This window comes from Pteropus alecto, unplaced genomic scaffold (assembly GCF_000325575.1).
Source record: "Pteropus alecto unplaced genomic scaffold, ASM32557v1 scaffold260, whole genome shotgun sequence".
NCBI classification, from domain to species: Eukaryota; Metazoa; Chordata; class Mammalia; order Chiroptera; family Pteropodidae; genus Pteropus; species Pteropus alecto.
Genome location: NW_006429595.1, coordinates 95,891 through 115,481, shown reverse-complemented (window position 1 = coordinate 115,481; position 19,591 = coordinate 95,891). Strand labels below are relative to the sequence as shown.

The 19,591-nt window shown below is 41.4% G+C and overlaps 1 protein-coding gene across 1 annotated transcript in view; it reads right to left on the bottom strand.

The window, feature by feature from the left end:
- FAM120A (family with sequence similarity 120A) overlaps window positions 1-19,591 on the bottom strand; it is a 103,768-nt gene that overhangs the window by 23,807 nt on the left and 60,370 nt on the right. The window contains exons 8-11 of the mRNA XM_006903845.3: window positions 16,079-16,166; window positions 14,707-14,934; window positions 11,930-12,104; window positions 1,476-1,725 (exon numbers count right to left, since the gene is read on the bottom strand). Coding sequence (XP_006903907.1) covers window positions 1,476-1,725; window positions 11,930-12,104; window positions 14,707-14,934; window positions 16,079-16,166 — 741 coding nt within the window. The remainder of the gene's footprint in view (window positions 1-1,475; window positions 1,726-11,929; window positions 12,105-14,706; window positions 14,935-16,078; window positions 16,167-19,591) is intronic.

Here is a 19,591-nt window from a genome sequence, read left to right as displayed (position 1 = left end):
TGAGACAGGCAAGTTGGAGGCACCAGAAGTATAAGCCCAGAAGCTTATGGGCACATGTGTAACTGTAAACACACTAGGAGGGCCTGGTGTCCTACACTGTTCCCACCACCAGGAACCAGGGCTGCAGGGAGAAAGGGGCATCTAGGTGAGGTCAAAACATTTCTGCAAAGAAATGCTCATAGAAAGATGGAGACATGACAGGAGGCCAGCCAGACAAGGCCCCAACTGGCCCAAGAGGTAAGATAAAGCATCAAATTAAATGATGGTAGCAAGAGACTAAAAACCATTGAAGAAGACAGAGCTGTCTACATTAATATAAAAACACTGAATGTTCACAAAGTTGCGAAGTGCCTCCCATGAAATATGGGAACAGAGTGGCCTCACTAGAGAAGTCCTGCAGACACTCCCTTCACCAAGTGGTCAGAATGTAGATGCACAGCCTGGACAGGACCACAAGGAGCAGAGAGATGGATAGCCATGCCCTCCACAAGCATCTGCCCTCTGGAAACCGATAAAACTTTACCTCTGAATACAAAGAGAGGGTCTGAAATGGACTATGAAATAAAGACAGAAATAAAGTATTGATGTTGATTGATTCTGATGGCTATATTGTGGTTATAGAGGAAGTGTCCTTGTTTGTTAGAAAATCACACTCAAGAATCTGGGATAATAAAAAGCTCTTTGTATTGTACTCGTAACTTTTTCCTAAGTGTGAAATTAGTCTAAAAAAAAAATAAAAAACCCAAAAACTAATAAATCTGATACACGTATGTATGCCAACTCAAACTGACTCCAAAACACCAATGGTGTTTACACAGGCAGTCACAGCCCGCCAAATGAGAGGGCCTAGAAGCACAGTGCCCAGGGTTTTCAAGCCCTCTCTCCAGGAGAAGCTGGTCCCTTATAGGCAGGTTGCAGGGTAGGGCAGGGGAGATACAGATGAGCCTGGGCATCTTGTGGTACCAAAAATGCAAGGACACGCTGGGGGGACAAGACAGGAGCTCACTGAATAAGCTCCCAAAGCCCAAGCTGAAACAATCTGAACAACCGAATAAACAAGGATACATCAGGTTATAATGCTAGGAATAAAACATAACCACAAGTCCATACTGATCTACACATGATTAAACAAATAAAGAGGGAAGAAGAGACATATTTTCCTTACAGAACAATCCCAAATAATATATAACATAACACCCCCAATAGCCTTAAAAATCTTTAATATTTAAAAAATAAACTGTTTAAAATTATATTTTTATAACATACATGTTCATCAAATATACCTATTCTGTAAACATGTAGCATCAATTCAAAATCCTCATTGCATTTACATGGCCTATATTTCTATAATATACGTAGATCAGATGTAGAAAAATTTCAACAAACAACACGCTGCATCTGGAATACCCCCCACACTGTAGGTCAGACAGACATGTCTCTGTGTGCAGGACCTGTGGCTGCTGTGCCACACCTACCGTAGGACACAGCACAGCACCGTGAGATGAGTGGGCACGCTGGCCGGGTTGAGCATGGCTGGAGTGTCCGATCTCATGCACGCCAGGAAGGCCCTCATCCTGCGGTTCTTGTCCTCCACTGCCTTCCCCAGCCAGAGCCTCTTCAGGTTGGGGCAGGTCCACTCCCTGAAGGCAAGAGCTTCCACCAGTTCCGGGGTTTGCGGAGACTTCCCTTTGTAAGCTGCCCACTCCTTAATGATCACTGGTGAAACTACAGGAAGGAAATCAGAAGAGAACCATTTATGCCCAGTCTCAGCTCCTTTAAGCCTAACAAAAATAAACCTGCTCTAGTAATTATACCCTGAAGATGTCATCTCTCATGTAGCAATATATCCTCGAGTTAGCAAGCCATCATCCTCACTTCTAAGAACTCTGTTCTCTACTTTATGCACTTTAATTGCTCATTTAGATTTTCAGTCAGGCCACCTATAAATTTCTTCTCGATCAAATCATGACTTGATTTGCCCATGTAACTAATGTATAAAAATTAAAGATGTTAGACAAAATGTTTTAATATTAAAATCCATTTAATAATAATAGTCTTAGTAATAATTGGTATAATTCACATAAGTTTACATGATTATCATGGAAAATCCAATTTAGACAGCTAATCTTTTTCTACACAGATACTTTTACTAATTAGATTTAAGAAAGAACTTGCCACTTTACTTAAGGACCTCTTACTTTAACAAATGTAACAAAATGTTAAACTCTATTTCAAGGATCAGCAAGGGCAAACCATCATGTAGCGAGAACCCAAAAGCCCAGTAAGGGCACAAGCAAAAGCAATATTCCATGTTAAGAAATTCCAGGTGACGCCAGCACACAGTAATTCTATTTAATGAGACTGAAGACAAAGTGTAAAACTCCTCCATTTCACCTCAAAAAGAAAAGCAAGATATTCTAAGTTGATACAATACAAAACAATGTTTTATCCACAGTTGTTTTACCGCTATTAGTGCTGTAAATTCTTAAAACACATAAATATTCACATTTCCCCCACATAATTTCCAAATAAATTAAGGAAAAATTATGATGGGGAATAAAATGAAAACAAGGCATACTGCAGAGAAGTATGTTACAATTTCATACCAAGTGTACTTAACAATCTAAAGGTAAAAATTGGGTGTACAATTTATAAGTTACAAATATCAGAACTGAAGAAGAATCCTGTGAGCAGCCAGTGCTGGCAGGGAAGCCAGGACGGTGCTATGATCTAAAGTGATCTTCCACAGCTCAATTTTTCCCATAACAGTACCCAACCTGGGCTCTTCTTCACTAAAGTAACACCTGAGGCAGCTGAGAGAATGAAGAACTCAAATCTTGACAAAGTTAAATTATTAACTGGCTCATCTCTAGTTCCATCCCAAGTCTAAACAGAATCAGGTAAGATATCTCTTCAGAAGTCAGGATTAGAAGGCCAGGAGTCAGATGGCTGGTACACACATTGTGTGAGCAACAGGAAAGCAAGCTGGGCACATTCGACCCCAAGTAGCCAGGTAAGGAGCGGGATGAAGAGAAGCCCTGGAGTCACGCTCCTGCAGGAATCTACCACCTAGGAGCTGCCAGAGCAGGGGTGCAGGTCAGTGCAGTTCTGGAAAATTCTTCCTCTTACAAAAGAGTTACTGTTTTGTAACTGGGAAAATCCTTTTAACTTACAATTGAATATCTTCGTGTTTAAATGTTAAAACTTAAAACACTTAAAATGCTTAAAGTCCATCAAGTCAAAACAGAGATACACATGTATATATAAATACATGCATCAATATTTTCAGATGCCAGACACAAACACATTAAGCCCCCATCATCCTGTCCTCAGACTCACAATCTAACCACTCCCCGCATCTCCAATCCCTGCAGAGCTCCCATACCCAAAGTGGAGACATCAGCACGACAGGGCCCTCCTGGGTGTGGCATCTGAGCCCCCTCCCCCTCTTTGCCCCAACTCCAGTCTCAGAGGCTAATGCTGTCAGCTCCAGAAAAACAGGTGAAGAAAGGTTTTACAAAATGAGTCATTAACTTGCTATGTTTCTATTAGGTTATTCCGCAATCTTCATTTTGATGTCAAGAAAGACACACATGCATAAATCTATTTTTTCCTTAAGTAACATCTTCATTTTGGTAGCAAAAACTTATTTAAAGAAACTGATTAGATTTTATCTTTGGTTGTAGAACTAGCTATTCTAGATTCTCACTCCCTCGAAAAACATACGCATGTGCACACACACACACACAGAAAGCATGAGTTTCTGCATCTTAAAAAACACAGATTATAGTATCATAAGTCCCCTTTGTTTTCTCATGAGAGGCATTCTTATTAAATCTAACTTCATCTTTATCCATTTATTTCTTTCCCTTTCATCAGCTTTGTTCTTGCCTCTCAATTAATTTTTAACGATCCTTTTATTATGTTTTGTTTTCATTCTAGAAATAAATTTTTGGTAGAGGATTTTCATTCTCAAGTTTGGAATGCTTAGACCTGTACATAAAGTTCCAAGATCCTACATCAAAGGTAAGTGGAGGTTAGAGGTGCTGGTCCCTCCACAAGTGGCTGTTCCACTTGAGGGTTCCCTGAAGCTGCCCTAGACAGCTGTCCACACTAATTGGGGCTCTAAGGAGCTCAAGTGTGCCTGAATTTACCTGGCATGATGCTACATGGCCCACAGTGGTTTTGTATGAGCCTCTCTACAAACTGGTGCCCAGGACTTCCAGCTGATGCTTGTGAAGCACTGCCCAGTCCTAGCAGGGACATGCAGTTCAGTGCCCACTAGGAGCACAGGGCAGGGGAGACTGAAGCTCTGAAAAAGGTTATCAGACATATTAGCTTCCTCTTATCCTTCTAAGCATTTTTGTTGCCTAGCTGCACTATTCATGATAAGAAAGGCTCAAATCTAATTTAGGAAATACATGTCTTTATCAGAGAAAATGTGCCATAACAAAGCTTTGTTCCAAAAGCAAAGCTGCTCCTAGCTTGCTTTATTTTTAACATGTGTGTATCTGTTTTAAACAACTGAACATTTGTAGATCTTCTGTATATACTACCACTTAATAGCTGAGGAACCTTCGGCCAATCACCTAACATATTTATTGAGTACTTACTATGTATCGGGCAGGGCTGGGACATTGGTGAGGCATGTAAGGTACCCAGGGCTCAGGCGCCACTCACCATGTGCTCACGTGAGAGGGTCTCCTTAAATTCTGAGGCCTGGGCCGCTTGCCAGCCTGCTCTGCATCCCTGCTCCCCCACACCCCAGTCTTGGAACCAAAAAGAAGAAAAGGACTAACGACCCTCTCTGCAACACAACTCTGATGAGGAAACACAAAGGCACCTTACACCCATTATGTGGTTACAAGTGGCTCATTATATTGGAATAACTAATTAAAGATTAGTGTTTTTTAGATTAATAAATTTCAAGGAACATTATTTTTGGGTTGACACACAGCAGTCTCTGCCTTACAAGTTCCCCGACATGGAGCGCTGGCACATACAGTACCTCCTCTTCATCTGGCTCCTGGCCTCTTACTGAATTATTGCTGCCCTGGATGGAGGGCTCAGTCTCTGCGACACAGCTCACAGGAACAAACAGATGCAAAGGAGCCAGGAAATAAGAAGTCATCTAGGCTCTTATCATTTCTGCAAAAAACACTATGGAGGGATTATTTGGATGGAATGAGGCAACTGGATTTCGAGAACCACCTGAGCACACGTCTGGGCCTTAGCCAAGACCACTGTGTTGTGAAACCACTTCTGCGATGGCACCACTCTAGAAAGACAGGTTCATACTGCCTTGTTAAAGCAGAAGAATAGTCAGCTGATCCAGCTACTAGCCATGAATAAATCTTCTGTCACCATCAATATTCATCTTGTCTTTTCTACTGACAGGAAAACTGACAATTGCAGGAAGTAGGCAAGTAGGTTGTGTCTAAAAGACAATATTAGAGCATCTTCCTTACCTAACACTAAACTGAATTTTTACATTGGGAACAACTTCAGGGCATCGGTCTTCTTGCTAATGGAGGCTAACTCTATAATGTACTTTCTTATAGAATACTTCTTCCAAATACAATTTCAGGGCAGAAAACACTATTATACTTAAGCTATCAGTAAAAACTCAATGTTTTCCATTAGACATTAATCATCTTCTACCTTGGAAATCTATTATAATGGTGACTTTGGGATTCATCCCAGCCCAGCGATAATGAACATGTTTCATTTCGTAAGCCAATTCCAGCTGACTGGTAGTGGCTGCCTATAGTGCCACATGATGAAGTACATCACTAAGCTCAGTACCAGGGCATCATGAGCAACACCAGTGCCTGCTGAGTGCTGAGGAGTGAGAGTTGTGGCTCACGCATGACATGGTTACAAGTGAAGAAAAGGATGGATATTGATGAGTTCCAAGACTGCGGCCAACTGGACCTGTGGTCTGTCTGTGCATGAGTGCACACATGGGAGTATCTGTGTGTGTGTGCACACTTGTGTACGTGTATGTGTGTATTTGGGGAGGAGCCATTCTTTTACTTGCTGAACTTTCCCAGGGCTATGGAAAAAAAATAACACCATGCAAATAAAAACAAAACTCCAGTTCCTTCATATCAGGGCAGAAACAAACATGAGTGCAATGACGGCTGCTCTTTTCTTCTAATGGGAAAACTGCCAGTTAACTTCCAAGCAGTCCATGCGCAGGCGGGGGTCCGGCTGGCTCTCCATTGCCTCATGCTGACACATTTGTGTACACACCCTCCACGACTCTCAGAGGTAAAAGGCTGTGAATGTTTCCTTTAAACCTTTCATATCTAAAGCTAGGGGCAGCCCTCTGTCCACAAAAATAAGTTCAGTAGGCCACATGGTACACAGAAGAACACAGCGTTCTAGAAAGGTAGTAAACGCTATTCTATTCTTTACTTCCCCATTAATGTCATTTCTAGTATATTCTAAACTCAGAAGTTCAAGTAAATATTAATCCAAGAGTGCCCCTGGAACCAAGCTGCCTTCCTACATCACTGGAGCACGGCTGCTCAAAGTTCTGGAAGAGGCAGTTTGCTAATGCTACTCCTAGAAAACTCTGTAGAATAAAGAAATTTAGATTAATATATAAACAGTTTTCACAAAATCATGGGGAAAATGTTTATGGATAACCAATTTTCATATATATTGAAACAGCACACTAATACTGCTCATGTTACAGTATTTTTTATAAAGTAATATAATCTACAGTGAACAAATTTAATTAATTTGTTTTTAATAGCAGTCTCAATTATTTGGCACAAAATTTCTCAAGCCTATTGGACCAGGAAAAATCAATGTTCTTTTTGGATTTTCCTGATAGCTTAAACAATAAAGAATAAATATGGGAAAAACCCTTTATAAAAACAGAACTCATAGTATATAAACTTGCTTCCTATTTCCATAAATTCATCCCATCTACAAGCCTGTTTCTTTTATGTACTTAACTTTGAGGTACTAGGGAGACTCATTATAGAAAAGAGGTCAGTTTTATTAAGTGGACGGTAATTTTAAAATGTACAAATCACTGAAGTTTATTCCTGGATTTTTAACTCTTATCCATAGCTGAGGCGACTGTCCTCCTGTCTTTTTAGAACCTGAGTCTCCTTGCTTCTGGCTTCTCCCCATTCACCCCGAGGAGCAGGGGTAAGGGAAAGGCACCCTAGTGCCCAGGGGCTAAGGGGTACCCTCAAGGAGAAGAGCCACCCAGGCAGCAATAGCCAGACCCACCTCCAAGGCAGAAGCAAGTCTTAGAAGCAGCCACCTCCTCTGGATTTCACACACGAAGGCTTCCCAGGCCAGGGCTGGCTGAGACCCAGGTACCTGTCTCCAGGTCCAGCCTTTATTTTAGCAGCTACAGAGACAGCTCCCTGGTCCTACCTCCCCACAAAGCAGCCGCCACTGCCACCACACCAGGACATCTGGGCAAAACCACCTGTGCGGGGTCAAGAGTCTTCTGCTGGCCCCACTGGTGGGACATGGAATTCCACAACAATGACTTTGGTAGCATACTGCTATCATAAACAAGTATTCTAAAATATTGCTTAAAAAGTAAAATCATAGAACCTAAGAATGGACAGAGAGTAACAGAAAATAAATTGCCAGCATATAATTCAATGACTTTCTAAGGCTGTAATTTTTTTAAGGACCTAATCGTAGATAACCTACTTTAACCATATTACTTTAAAAACGGAACTTTGGAAAATTATACAAATATTCACTGTAGATTATGATCAATTTATTATATGCCTAATCAAAAGACTAAATTTCCAAATGGATACATGTCTTAAATCTAGTAAGAGTTAAATATTTTAAAACAACCCTTCAGACTTCAATATGCCCTTTGACCAGTTCTGACAACAAAGCCCTCTTGGGAAACTTCTGATTGTCAAAGTGACACCAGGAAAACGCATCTGATTGATTACATAGCATTCTAGAGCTGTGTTAGAGCAAACCCCTCCCATTCATCACCCACTTGAGTAGGCGGGTTCACTGGAACCCATGTAGTGTGGTGCTGGTCACCAGACCACCAAAGTGAACAGCAAAGCCAGCGGGAATTGGGGGAACAAACCTATCCTAAGGCCCTCATGGTGCACCTTCACGTGGTTTGTCAACTGCCTGCAATGTGCCACTGATTTCATTTCATTTACATATGTTCTAAGAGTTAAGCATGATTTCAACAATCGTCTTTCAAATCTTGTCAACTAAGAACTCCCAAGTTTAAGGTCAGCCTCTTTTCACCAAGACCAAACATTGCCATTTCCCCATCTCATCTAAATAGTCAAGAAGCTACGATATTTTCTCCTTAAGAATATAAAATGTATAATCACTTAGATGTTCTAGGCATGGACACCTTAACACGTGACATCGTCAGAGTCAGTGTTTAAAGCCAGCCGGGATCTAATGAAGAGTCCTAGGAAGTAATCCTAATTTTAATGCACTGTTAATGAGGAAGTCAGGTTGCACAGTGCACATGCTGGTTTCTCGCACAGGTTTGGTCTGAGCAAATTGAGAGCATTCAGACTCAACAATCACAGAAGATACTCTGAGGACGAAATTCAACCTTGTGGAGACTTGGTGTTTCAGTTAGTGACATCATCAGCAGACGTGTATTACTATATACAAACCTTTTCTATAGGCAATTTCCTACTTATTAACATAACCAATGCATGAAACAAGTTCAATTTTATGTTTCTCCAAAAGACCAAGATTCTAAAGCCACTTATGAAAATCTCACCTACCAAAATTACAAAGCTAACTAAAGTCTCTCAACTTGTAAACTCAGAGGTTAAATTTACATATCTTTCTATCTAGAGGTAAATTTTTACTTATAATAGCACTTTAATAATAACTTTCTCCAGGTAAGTTTAAGCTCTAGGGGCTAATTCAGGTTTGTCTTGGCGGTGGGCATCTGAATCACCCATTCTTCCCCATTTTGAGGTTTTGTCTTTGCTTCGTTCGGTTCAGCCACAGCCCCTGCCCAACCCATCTTCCTAAACACAAATATCACTCTTAACCAGCCTTCAATGGCTCCCGCTTACAGAAAAATCAAAACCCATATTCATAGATCATCTGAGAAAAGACCACAATGTGTTTAGTGCCGATCTTTCATAGAACCTCAGGGACTATGCACAATCCCACACACATGAGTGTCATTCTCTATACCCTATCCTTTGGGTCTCCACTCCAAGCCATGTATCTACACCAGTTATTGCCAGCTGGACACTCCTCTAAGAGAGGAGTACACAGCAGTAATAGGCATAGATCCTACTTACCATTTAAAAAGTATTAAATGTTAAACTACACTTGGCTTTGGCCCTCTTCCACAATGGATGAGCACCCCACACCAGTGTCACCCCTAAATCCAGTTCCTTTTCCTTAGTAACAGCCTGCTCCCTTTCCCAAACCAACATATCTTCACTCCAGTTCTTCCCTTCACCAAGAAAGGTGAATACAGACCCTACCTCCATTCCTCCCTCCCACCAAACCCTAACACCACTCCTTCTCCAGATTTCTCTAATAAATTCAACTTCCTCTCCCCCGACTCAATACTTCCCATGGGCCAAAAGTAACAACAATAACAACTCCTCTCCTATCCTTAAAAAGAAGTCAGAGGAATGGGCAGCGGCAGGGAGGAAAGGAAAGGGAGATGCCCATCGAATTCTCTCTGAAGCTAAGGCCTTCTCCCATTCACCTCAGCCATGTCTGACAAGGCATGCTGGTGCGCCTTCCTCCCCGTTTCTTTTGTATCCCCCTGTGCCTCCTCCCTACCCCGTTCAGAGCCTTACAGAATCCATTTGAGTCAGACCGACTGTACCAACCTTCTCCCTTCTTCCCCAATCACCCCATTTCCCATGCCCTCCAGCCCCAGCTGGAGCTGGCCTGCCACAGGTAAGCCGATCCTGGCATCTCTCTGCAAGACAGTGTCAGGCCCTCCTGCGTGGTCTGCACACTCAGCCCTGCACCAAGCAAGATATGCCTCTCTCTTGCTTATGCTCAGAGGATGCCAGTCCATTAGTGAACACCCTCCTCTGCCCACTGCTTTTTCTACTGTCTGCTAATAGGACAGTCTCTCCCAGGCCAGCAGGGCACCTGCACCACCTGGTACAAAATAACCAGTGAGGAGTGAACACGCTGCATTTGCCAGCTGTATGTTTCACAGTGTTTTAAAACAGCAGACTCGCAGCAGAACAGAAAAGAACAAGACTCTTACTTCTGCAGAGCACCTGAAGTTCACCTGCAACACAGAACTCCCTAAACTGAAGGGGCAAGGACAAAGCAGGTGGGAAGGACACACACTACACACTGCCCACTGCAGAGGGCATGAACGGAGCACGCGAGCAATATTCAGGCTGCTCTATGAAGCTGTGAACACTGTAAAAGGGAGCTGTCCTGGGATCCACATGAGGGTTCCCTGAAAACTGAGGGGTCTGCTGCATAAAAAAACTCCATTTCTGGAACACACACACACACAAAAAGGCTAGCTTTTACTGTGAAAGCCAAAATGTCATATGGCATTGAAGACATGGCAGGAAGTGGGGCTGCACGGAACCCTGCAGCACACAGCACTCTAGGCCCAGCAGAGAATCAAGGGGGTCATGGGGCCTCAGCTGCTCAACGCTGGCAGAGAACCAAAAGGGGGTCACAGATACAAGGCTAGAGCAGCCTGGGTGGGAAAACTGATCAACTCTGTGTGAAGAAAGGTCCTTTTTTTCTGAGCAAATAAATCACATAGTATAAGGAAAGAGAATATGTACATCAGGAATATACTGGGCCTCTGAAAATAGTACCCACTGAAAGCACTCAGTATTCACATGGTATATCCTCTCCAGCTCTGATTTAGGCAGCAAAAGCATCAGCTGGATGCGGGGCTGGCACCACCTTTACCAGCTACAATCACACAAATAGCTTAGTGCCACTCTCAGTATAGCTGTCCTCAAGCAAGGGTAGTGACAGATGCTTCATTTTAAAGGCTTACAGAAGCACAATTTTGTTATAGTCATCAGAAACAGAAAACTTAGGAATCTATTAAACTGAGTTTTTAGCGTTGCTGGAAGCTCTCTGGTTCAGAGGTCCAAAGGTCAGTCCCACTCCCACATTTGTCCCTGAGCTGGTCAGTTTCACGCAACTCCCAGGCCTGCACTAACCCACCCCCATGCAGGTGATTTGTCACTACACGCCCTTAGTTAAAAAGTAAGCTTAAGGTAAGTAATCTTAAATTAAATAGTGACATAGTAATCTACAATTTCCATGGTTCATAATATTCTTATTTCAGACTACACATTTTAGGAAATTTTTCTCTATCTCCTACTGAATATACAGTGACTTTTATATTCCCTACATTAGTAGATAAAATAACCTTGAACAGAAAGGCACGGTTTTCCCAAAATATTACAATGGCCCACTAGAAGATTGCCAGCATTTCTAACAATACTTTTTGTCTTTCTACTTCCCTCTTCACCCCAGAGTTGATCAGCTGGGGTCTCTGAGGAAAACCATTACACGTGCTTTGTTAGCAGTAGGGCTGTGTGCAGCAGCACAACAGCCACACAGAAGAGGCGAGCAGACAGCTGGTGGGACCTCCCAGGAACACTGACTTCTGGAGAGCAGACACTGCCATCACTGTGCCTGGGACATGCTAACCATGGCAGAACGGTGATTGTCAGGACCATGTGCACATCATAAAACCTGCAGTTTTATTGTTTTACTGAATAACTACCATTACTGGGATGTTACTCAGGAAGAAAGCCCATGGCTGTCCTCCTTTCCTAAGCGCCCAGATGAAGTCCACCTCTTTATGTGGGGGCACTCAGGGTGATCTCAGACATAATCCTTCCAAGGCTTTAGAAAATGCACAAGAGATTACGAGGTACTCAGGAAAACAAACAATGGATTTTACAGTACATACATTCTGGTGGAAGTCTGTTCTTTCTAAAAGCAAGTCTCTCAGTTTTCTTTCTGCTTTCTGCCAAGCTAAACAGGACTCCGTAAACATACTGACGAACTGGCCTATAGAGCAGGGCGGCGGGAGGCAGGTCTTTGCTGGCTTCATCTTCAATAGAAACAGCAATTTTGATTTCACCCTTTGCATGGAAGAAAGCAGAATAATATTGCACATTTTTCATGTTGAATTTACAATAAACTCAAAGAAATATACTGTTTTATCTCCAGTTAATGACATTGCAATTCTATTCCAAATCAATTGCTTAACAACTTGCTTATATGAAGATGTTTAGGGAGAGTTCATTTAGCAGGCTGTAGTTCAAAACCTATGTTCAAAGAGTCAAAATAAAATCTACATTGTTTTATTTTTAATCTTGAACCAAGAACAAAAGAAAACCACATAGATGATCCCACAGTCTTTGGAACAACCTACACAGATAATATCAGACAACAAATAGATTAGAAAATGCTGAGAACTTGCAAATTTTATTTATGAATCAAGATGGTCATATGTAATGAAATTCATAATTTCCAATGACCTATATGAAATCCAAGAAACAAGTATCCTGAATGCAAAATGGTCAAATTTTCTTTACCAAGCTCTTCCATAAAAAATTACCATACAAAATGACCCAGCTAAGAGAACTCTCTTAAACACTGTTTATTTGTAAAGTTTTCGGCATATATCAGGCCTCCACCCCAGTGCAGCAACTCGAAAGACATGTCTCACTGAATGAGAGGGCGTGACAGCCACTAGGGACAGAAAACGAAGGGAGCCCCATTCTGTTTATGGTCTGAGACCAGCACGGCAGGGGCTTCACTGTGGCAGAGGACCATGTCGCCAGGAGCTAAATGACTGCTATGACTGTCTGCAAAAATTCTGTGGTCCTGTTTAGGATATTTTATGGCATCAAGATACATCTCGAGAGACTTTGCAAAGAATATTTTTTATGTATGTTCATAACATAAAAATACATTTATGACTTTCAATGTCTACTAAACTTATCCCTATATGTAATTTTTAAGTAATTTCATAACATTTGCTATTTCCTTCACACAAATTTAATTTCAATATTGGTCTTTTTGCTTATCCTCAGTACCCTTGTACTCATTAATCTAGTAGCTAGATGTGATTAATGCTCTCATCTAGGGAGTACTTACTCCCTCAAATACGATGAGGTTTTGATAACTCTCTACACCTCAAATGTGATGAGGTTTTGATAACTCTCTACATTACTACAAAGCTTCATCTCACTTTGAATGTCTCAGTCTGGACAAGTTGATACCAAAGCTGCTTAGCTCACAGGAAGCAGCAGGCCTTATAGTCTAAACTTTTCCTCAATACACTGAAAAATTTTTTTTTAATTTTTTTAGGTGGTATTTTAAAATCTGAAAAGACAGTCATTTTATCAATATTCACCCTTAAAATCAGTGAGTAACAAAGAGGACAAGCAGTTTGTGGCACTCAGATTATCTAACTGAACACCCGAATCAGATCCACCAGTGTGGCAGGGCTGAAATAGCAGCGGCCCGGGGACTTTACATTCCCAACCACCCCACTGGAAAAGGGCAAAATCTTCCCAAAACCTTGATTCCTTTAAACTTAGCAAAATCCTTTTCCAGCAACAGTAACTTTTCACTTACCCTTATAATTTATTTTGAACCTGAAAAATAAAATGTTTACCTCATAATCATAATTTGAAAAGTGATACCATTCATGCATACCTATATAAAATAACAGATGAGATTTGGAGACAATTACAATTTAAAAATAAAGGAGCTGAGTAAATAGTTCTGGTCTACATATTCTTCATATCTTTGAATTTATAAAAGTGAGCAGTGTTCAGGTGAGTCAGTTAACGGTCGAAGTTCCGCTGGGGGTGCTGTGGAACAGGAGTGGCTTTTGCATTCATTGCCTCCATTTTACAAACCACAGATGGATTGCAGAAAATAGAAAAAAGTCTGATTATATATGGTGGTATAGCTACTGATGAAAAATGTTAAAAATATATATAGTAATAAACCAGTTCTGCATGGGAAATCTGGTCACCAAAGTAACTTGTTAAACTGTGGGCCTATGATAATAAATACCAACATAAAGACTACAAATCATTGAGGAAATTTAAATACACATAACTCATTCAAGACACCAAGATTCAAAACCAATTAATGCCACAGTATGTAACTATTTAAGCATACATTTAATAAAACAAATAACGTGAAATTATGACACTATAAAAAGATAAACTGCATTTTCTGACAATTATGTTACAAATGCTGTATTCCATTTTTTGCTATAAGTGCTAGAAAAATTGTACTCAATGAAGTAGTGGAACAAGTTAAAATACACGAAGCACTCTAAAATACACTCTAAGCCACCCAACAAGGGGGCATTTCTAGGACAGACTGGTATGTGACACTGGAATTAAACCTCACATTATGGTACAAATGTGGTGTAGGAAATTCTGAAATTAGAAATAGAGAGGATAAAATTACAAGTCAGAAAATAATATGATGTGTCATTAATTATAAGTTTAAAAAATATTTTAAACTCCATTGAAGGGGAAAGTGAGATTTTTTCCAGGTTTTTTTTTTTAACCTATTTAGAAGTATAAATTTTCATCATTTTTTCTCAAAGTTTAGAGAGGGAAAAACGAATTTTGTTTCAAATAATTTATAAGACAGAAAAACAGTTCCAAAAGTAGTAAGCAGCTACAACCCCAGAGTGACCACTGCTCATACCTTCGTCAGGACATGAAAGATGTATGGGTACATCAGCCCCTTCTTATGCCGGTGCTCGGCCACTCTCAGCACCTCAGGCGCGACAGGGGGCAGGGGTGGGGTGGTGATGTCCATGTGGTTCCTGGTGGGCATGGACAGGAGGCACGGAATTGGCTGGACAGTGCCGATCTGGCTCCCCTTTCCTTCAGCGAGCTGGCTGCCTGAAGAGGCAGTGGACGAACCTTCTGCCTACAGAGCAATGGGCAAGAGGGGAAAATGAGTTCATGTCATACTATCTGTCCACCCGTGACAGAGTCCTGTCTAGAGAGACACAATGAACACCTTTACCGCTGAGTTCAAGGGATTCCTGACCCACGCCCACTTGGACAGAAGAAGTGGTGAGTGGATGCCCATTTACCTATATTGTGGGGTGGGAGCCTGGATGACCTGCAGCTTCTGTTGCGTGCCCCTACCCATGGCTCCTCCTTGGGGGCCCCTGGTGGGGTGACAGTGGCCTTCTATGCTTGCTATCCTCATGTAGCCAATTCCTGTGTTTCCACTTTCCTTGAAAATGCTGCCTAACACCACATAGGCATTGTCCTCCCCATAGATGAGGAAACTAATGTTCAGAGAGGGCATGCCATTTGTCCAGTTACGGGAAAAGTAACTTGTGGGACTGGGACTCAAATCTAGGCTTGCTTCAAGCCTGCGCTTTGCCAGCTGGTATCTAAGGAGTAAACACAAACCCAAACTCAGACATTCTCTTTGGTCATTATAAAGCCTCAAATTAATTACACAGAGGAAACTATCAAAAAGTAAAGCAAAAAAAAAACAAGCTAATTCCATTAAAAGTGATGAGTCCAATCTATACATACTGACACAGAAATCTGTGCTCAGTATATCATTAGGTGAAAAATATGCATTCTGTAACAATCAACTGCCAAAATAAGGAATGTAGGTACATGAATAGAAACGAGAGTGGACACTCAATGATCACCTTAGTGATGGATGGCCTCAAGGTAGTGGGACTCAGAGAAGGGAAAGCAGAGGGAACTCTTTAGTTTACTCTTCATAAACTTTAGCTAAGTCTGAATTGTCTACCAAGAGCAATTATTATTTGCACAATAAATGTTGGAAATAATGCTGTTTTTTGCTGGATGCTGAAGTGGCAGGGCCCTGAGGTCCCTCCTTCCCTTGCCCACCCCCTCATGTCTATGATTCTCCTCCTCCTCTCTCACCAATGTCTGAGAGCCCCTCTCCACTTCTCAACCTCTGCAGTGTCTGTATTACTCATAACATGCTTAGAGAGAGAGTGTTTTACTTTCAAACAATCCGTAACATCACATGCTAAAAGAGCCAGGAGCTGAGAAAATAAAAGGTGTGGACCTACTACCTTTGTTTGGTCTCCTGGGTCTCCCCGCGCTTGAGGCTCCGAGTGGCTTCCTGTCTTCTCCCAGCCAATTTTGTTCCCACTGATATGGCTAAACATAAAATGAACATGACTACTGTTAGTGTTGACAACTTCCCACACACGCTCACGATGATAACAATGGCCCATGTTACAGACTCAAGGATACTTTGTGCTTTACTGTTCTCACCTCCCCTCAGCAAACTATCTCCGGAGAGATCCCTACACAGGAACACCTTCTGCCTACTTCAGATGAGCAGGTGATAACCATTCACTGTGAAAGAGAAAACATCGAACACCTAGCCCATGCTGACCACTCAGCTTAAAGATGGTCTAGGATGTGCTGGGGCCAGGGTGTACAGAAGACACAAATGCAGCCTTGCCTTTAAGGGGCTCGGTTGTTTTGGAGAAACAAGATTTTTGAAAATCACATTTAACTGACAATTATCAGGCAGTAGAAGATTAAATGTTATCTGAATTACATTACACATAATTTGTAAATAAATAAAAGGCATTCTATGCCAAATGACAACACACAGGGCATTCCAGCCTACTCATGGGAAAGAGCATGGGAAGGGGCTAAAGCTTGGGTGAGGCCTAAGGCCAATTCAGGGACGGAGGGCACCTTCCAGGCCCAAGGAGAAGGAATGGATTTGTGAGCTCAGAGAACAGAGAATTAACTGAATCTTATTTGGGGAATGGCTTTACTTGGCAGAGTAGTAAAAAATAGGTTGGGAAAAAGAGATGGAGAAGATTACAGAGTATCTAAAATGCCAGAGTGAGGTATTTCATCAGCATTTAAAGAAAAAACTGTGAGATGTAACCCATTAGTAGCCTGGGGAAACAATTTGCTAGGTTTAATCAGCATTTTTTAAACAATGAAATTGAACAGGACAGAATGCAGTGAATGTAGTATGAATGGTATTATTTCATAAATTCTTTGTTTATTTGCACATTTTAGGTCACAGCATAAGAGAAAGTTTACTGTAGTACCCAGGCAAGCATTATCCTGGAGGGAGCAGGGAACCTGGAGGGGCCTGAGCAAGGATCATGCCCTATCCCTGAGCTGCAGCCCCTAACAGACAGGAGGACAATGCCACTGTGGGGACGGCCAGGAAAGCTCCAGGCATCCACCCTTCACTTATTCCTCCCCTGCAGGACTCCAAGCCAAAAGTATCTTCTAAAGGCAGTGTTGGACACAGGCATGATAGTGCAGAGAGCTTTTCATTGACTTGCCTTTCTAACTGACTCATGTGACACGGAAAGATTTTAAGACCCGCTAATCCTATCTCCGACTGACTTCACTTTAGTTCTATCATCCGCCCACCCCCCCAAAAAATCAGAAGCCTGTCTCATCTTAAAACAAGGACTGTGTCCATGTTTGTGACATCTTAGAGCCTCAATCTAGCTCCTCAAACCCAGTCATGGAGTGGGTCACAGGAATGGGACACCTAGGACTCCTCCCACATGAAATGGGAGCAGCCAGCTGCCCCGTTACCCTGTGTCTAGGATCCCAGTCTTCAGTGAGGACTCAGAGAAACCACTACTCTGTCCAAGTATGGTATTCGTGTGTGTGATCTCAGGCTACAGTTTTGCAAAACTAGAGGAAACACTAGTGATGAAAAGGAAGCATCAAAAAAATATAAGTATTCCAAGAGCATAGTGATCAGTTCTGTTTAAAATTGAAGAGGAGAGCAGCTACCAAAGGGGTGAAAGGTTCAGGAAATGAATCCTATTCAACTATTCACTGATTAAATACCAGTCAAGACATGAATCAGTAAATCCATTATGTAATAAGTGTGCCATGGCTTGTGAATTAGAGAAGGTGGACAAGCTTCACACACACACATCCACAATGAGTATTCCAAGAAACTAAGAGGAAAGGCTAGCAGCTCTGAAAATATCTAGAAGGTGGTATAGAGTTGCTCTATTTATATTTACTTTTTTATAAAAAGGTCAGTGGCATTTATTCAGTGAAATTTCAGAACAAATTACTTGGATACTTACGAGTTTTATAAACAGATATAACATTATAATTTTAAAGATGTAAGTTTAATATGGCTACAAAAAATGCACTAGTCACAAGTAAACAGCTTAATAAGTGCCTACGAACTTCATGGAATGTATCACTTCTTTGCTATTTGTAATTATTGTAAGTGACCAGAAATGCAGGGCTGACACTTAGGAGCCCCTCCTGGATCTGCTCCAGTGACTTCCTCACAAACAACGATTATTCCAACTTCTAACAGCAAAGATGCCTTTACCTGGTTCTGAACGCCACATAAATGTATGGTGTAACTGTATACTTTTCACGTCTGGTGGTTTTGGCTCACACAGTGCTGGTTCAGACTCATCGATGTATGAATCCCATTGTGGGAGAACCCCACAGCTGGGACTATAGTCCAGCCCTGCAGGAGACCCCAGGTGCTCCCTCCTTGACACACTTAGTACTTCCAGTCATTTTCATTAACCTTTAGGAGGGAAGGCAATGAACTTCAGCAGGTCTGATGTGTACTTCTTTGATAACAATAAAGATAAGCATCTCTCCATGGGTGACATTTTTTGTGGTATGCCTGTTCAAATATTCTGCACATTTTCTAAGTGATTCTTCTTAAGGACTTATTAAGAAGTCATTATGTGTTCTGGATATAAGTTCTTGGTCAGGTGTAAGGATCACAAGTATCTTTCACGCTCTACTGGAATGCTGCTCCTCCCTCTTCATGATAGACTCAAGTTTCTATATGTGATGCCTCGTCTTGAAGGTTTTGGATGCAATGTCACCTTAGTGAAGCCTTCCCTGACCACCCCCCATCCCTGCTATTTTCATTGCTGTGTCCCTTCATGGTATATATTATTTTGTAACTATTTGTTTGTAATTATTGTCTGTTATCATAGTTAATTATAAACTCTGTAAAGATAAGACTTTACAGCCACCATTGAGCAGGTACCCAACTATTGTATGAATAAACCAAGTAAGCATAGGCTAGAGGTATATGGCAAAGAAGGCATAAAGCTGGCTTCTCTTTTATGTAACATAAATCATAACAAAGGAATGCTCATTAAACTTGCAGCCCCTCAAAGCGTGAGAACCCTAGTGACGGGCCCCAGGGTCTCGAGTTTGCTCTACCAGCAAGCACATGGGACAATATGGTGAAGGGGACCTTGGCTTGCTACTAAAGTAGAAAGCTTCTTCCATCTAAGATCACATAGAACTTATATTTATAAATCTTAGTTTTGTTCTATATAAATTATCAAGCTAAAAATAATGTCATAATCTAGATGCTCATATGATCTTCTAATAATCATACTATAACATCTAAAATTCCGCCTGAAAAACATCTTGACAATAGTCAATTTTTTAAAGTCCAGAATATTTCAGTAGGACAACTATATTACTTTACAACTTAAGAAAACAAAATTTTGAGTATGACAAATACCTTGCCCTGAAGAACAGATGGATTAGACATTTCAGAATATTTCTACACATATCATCCTACA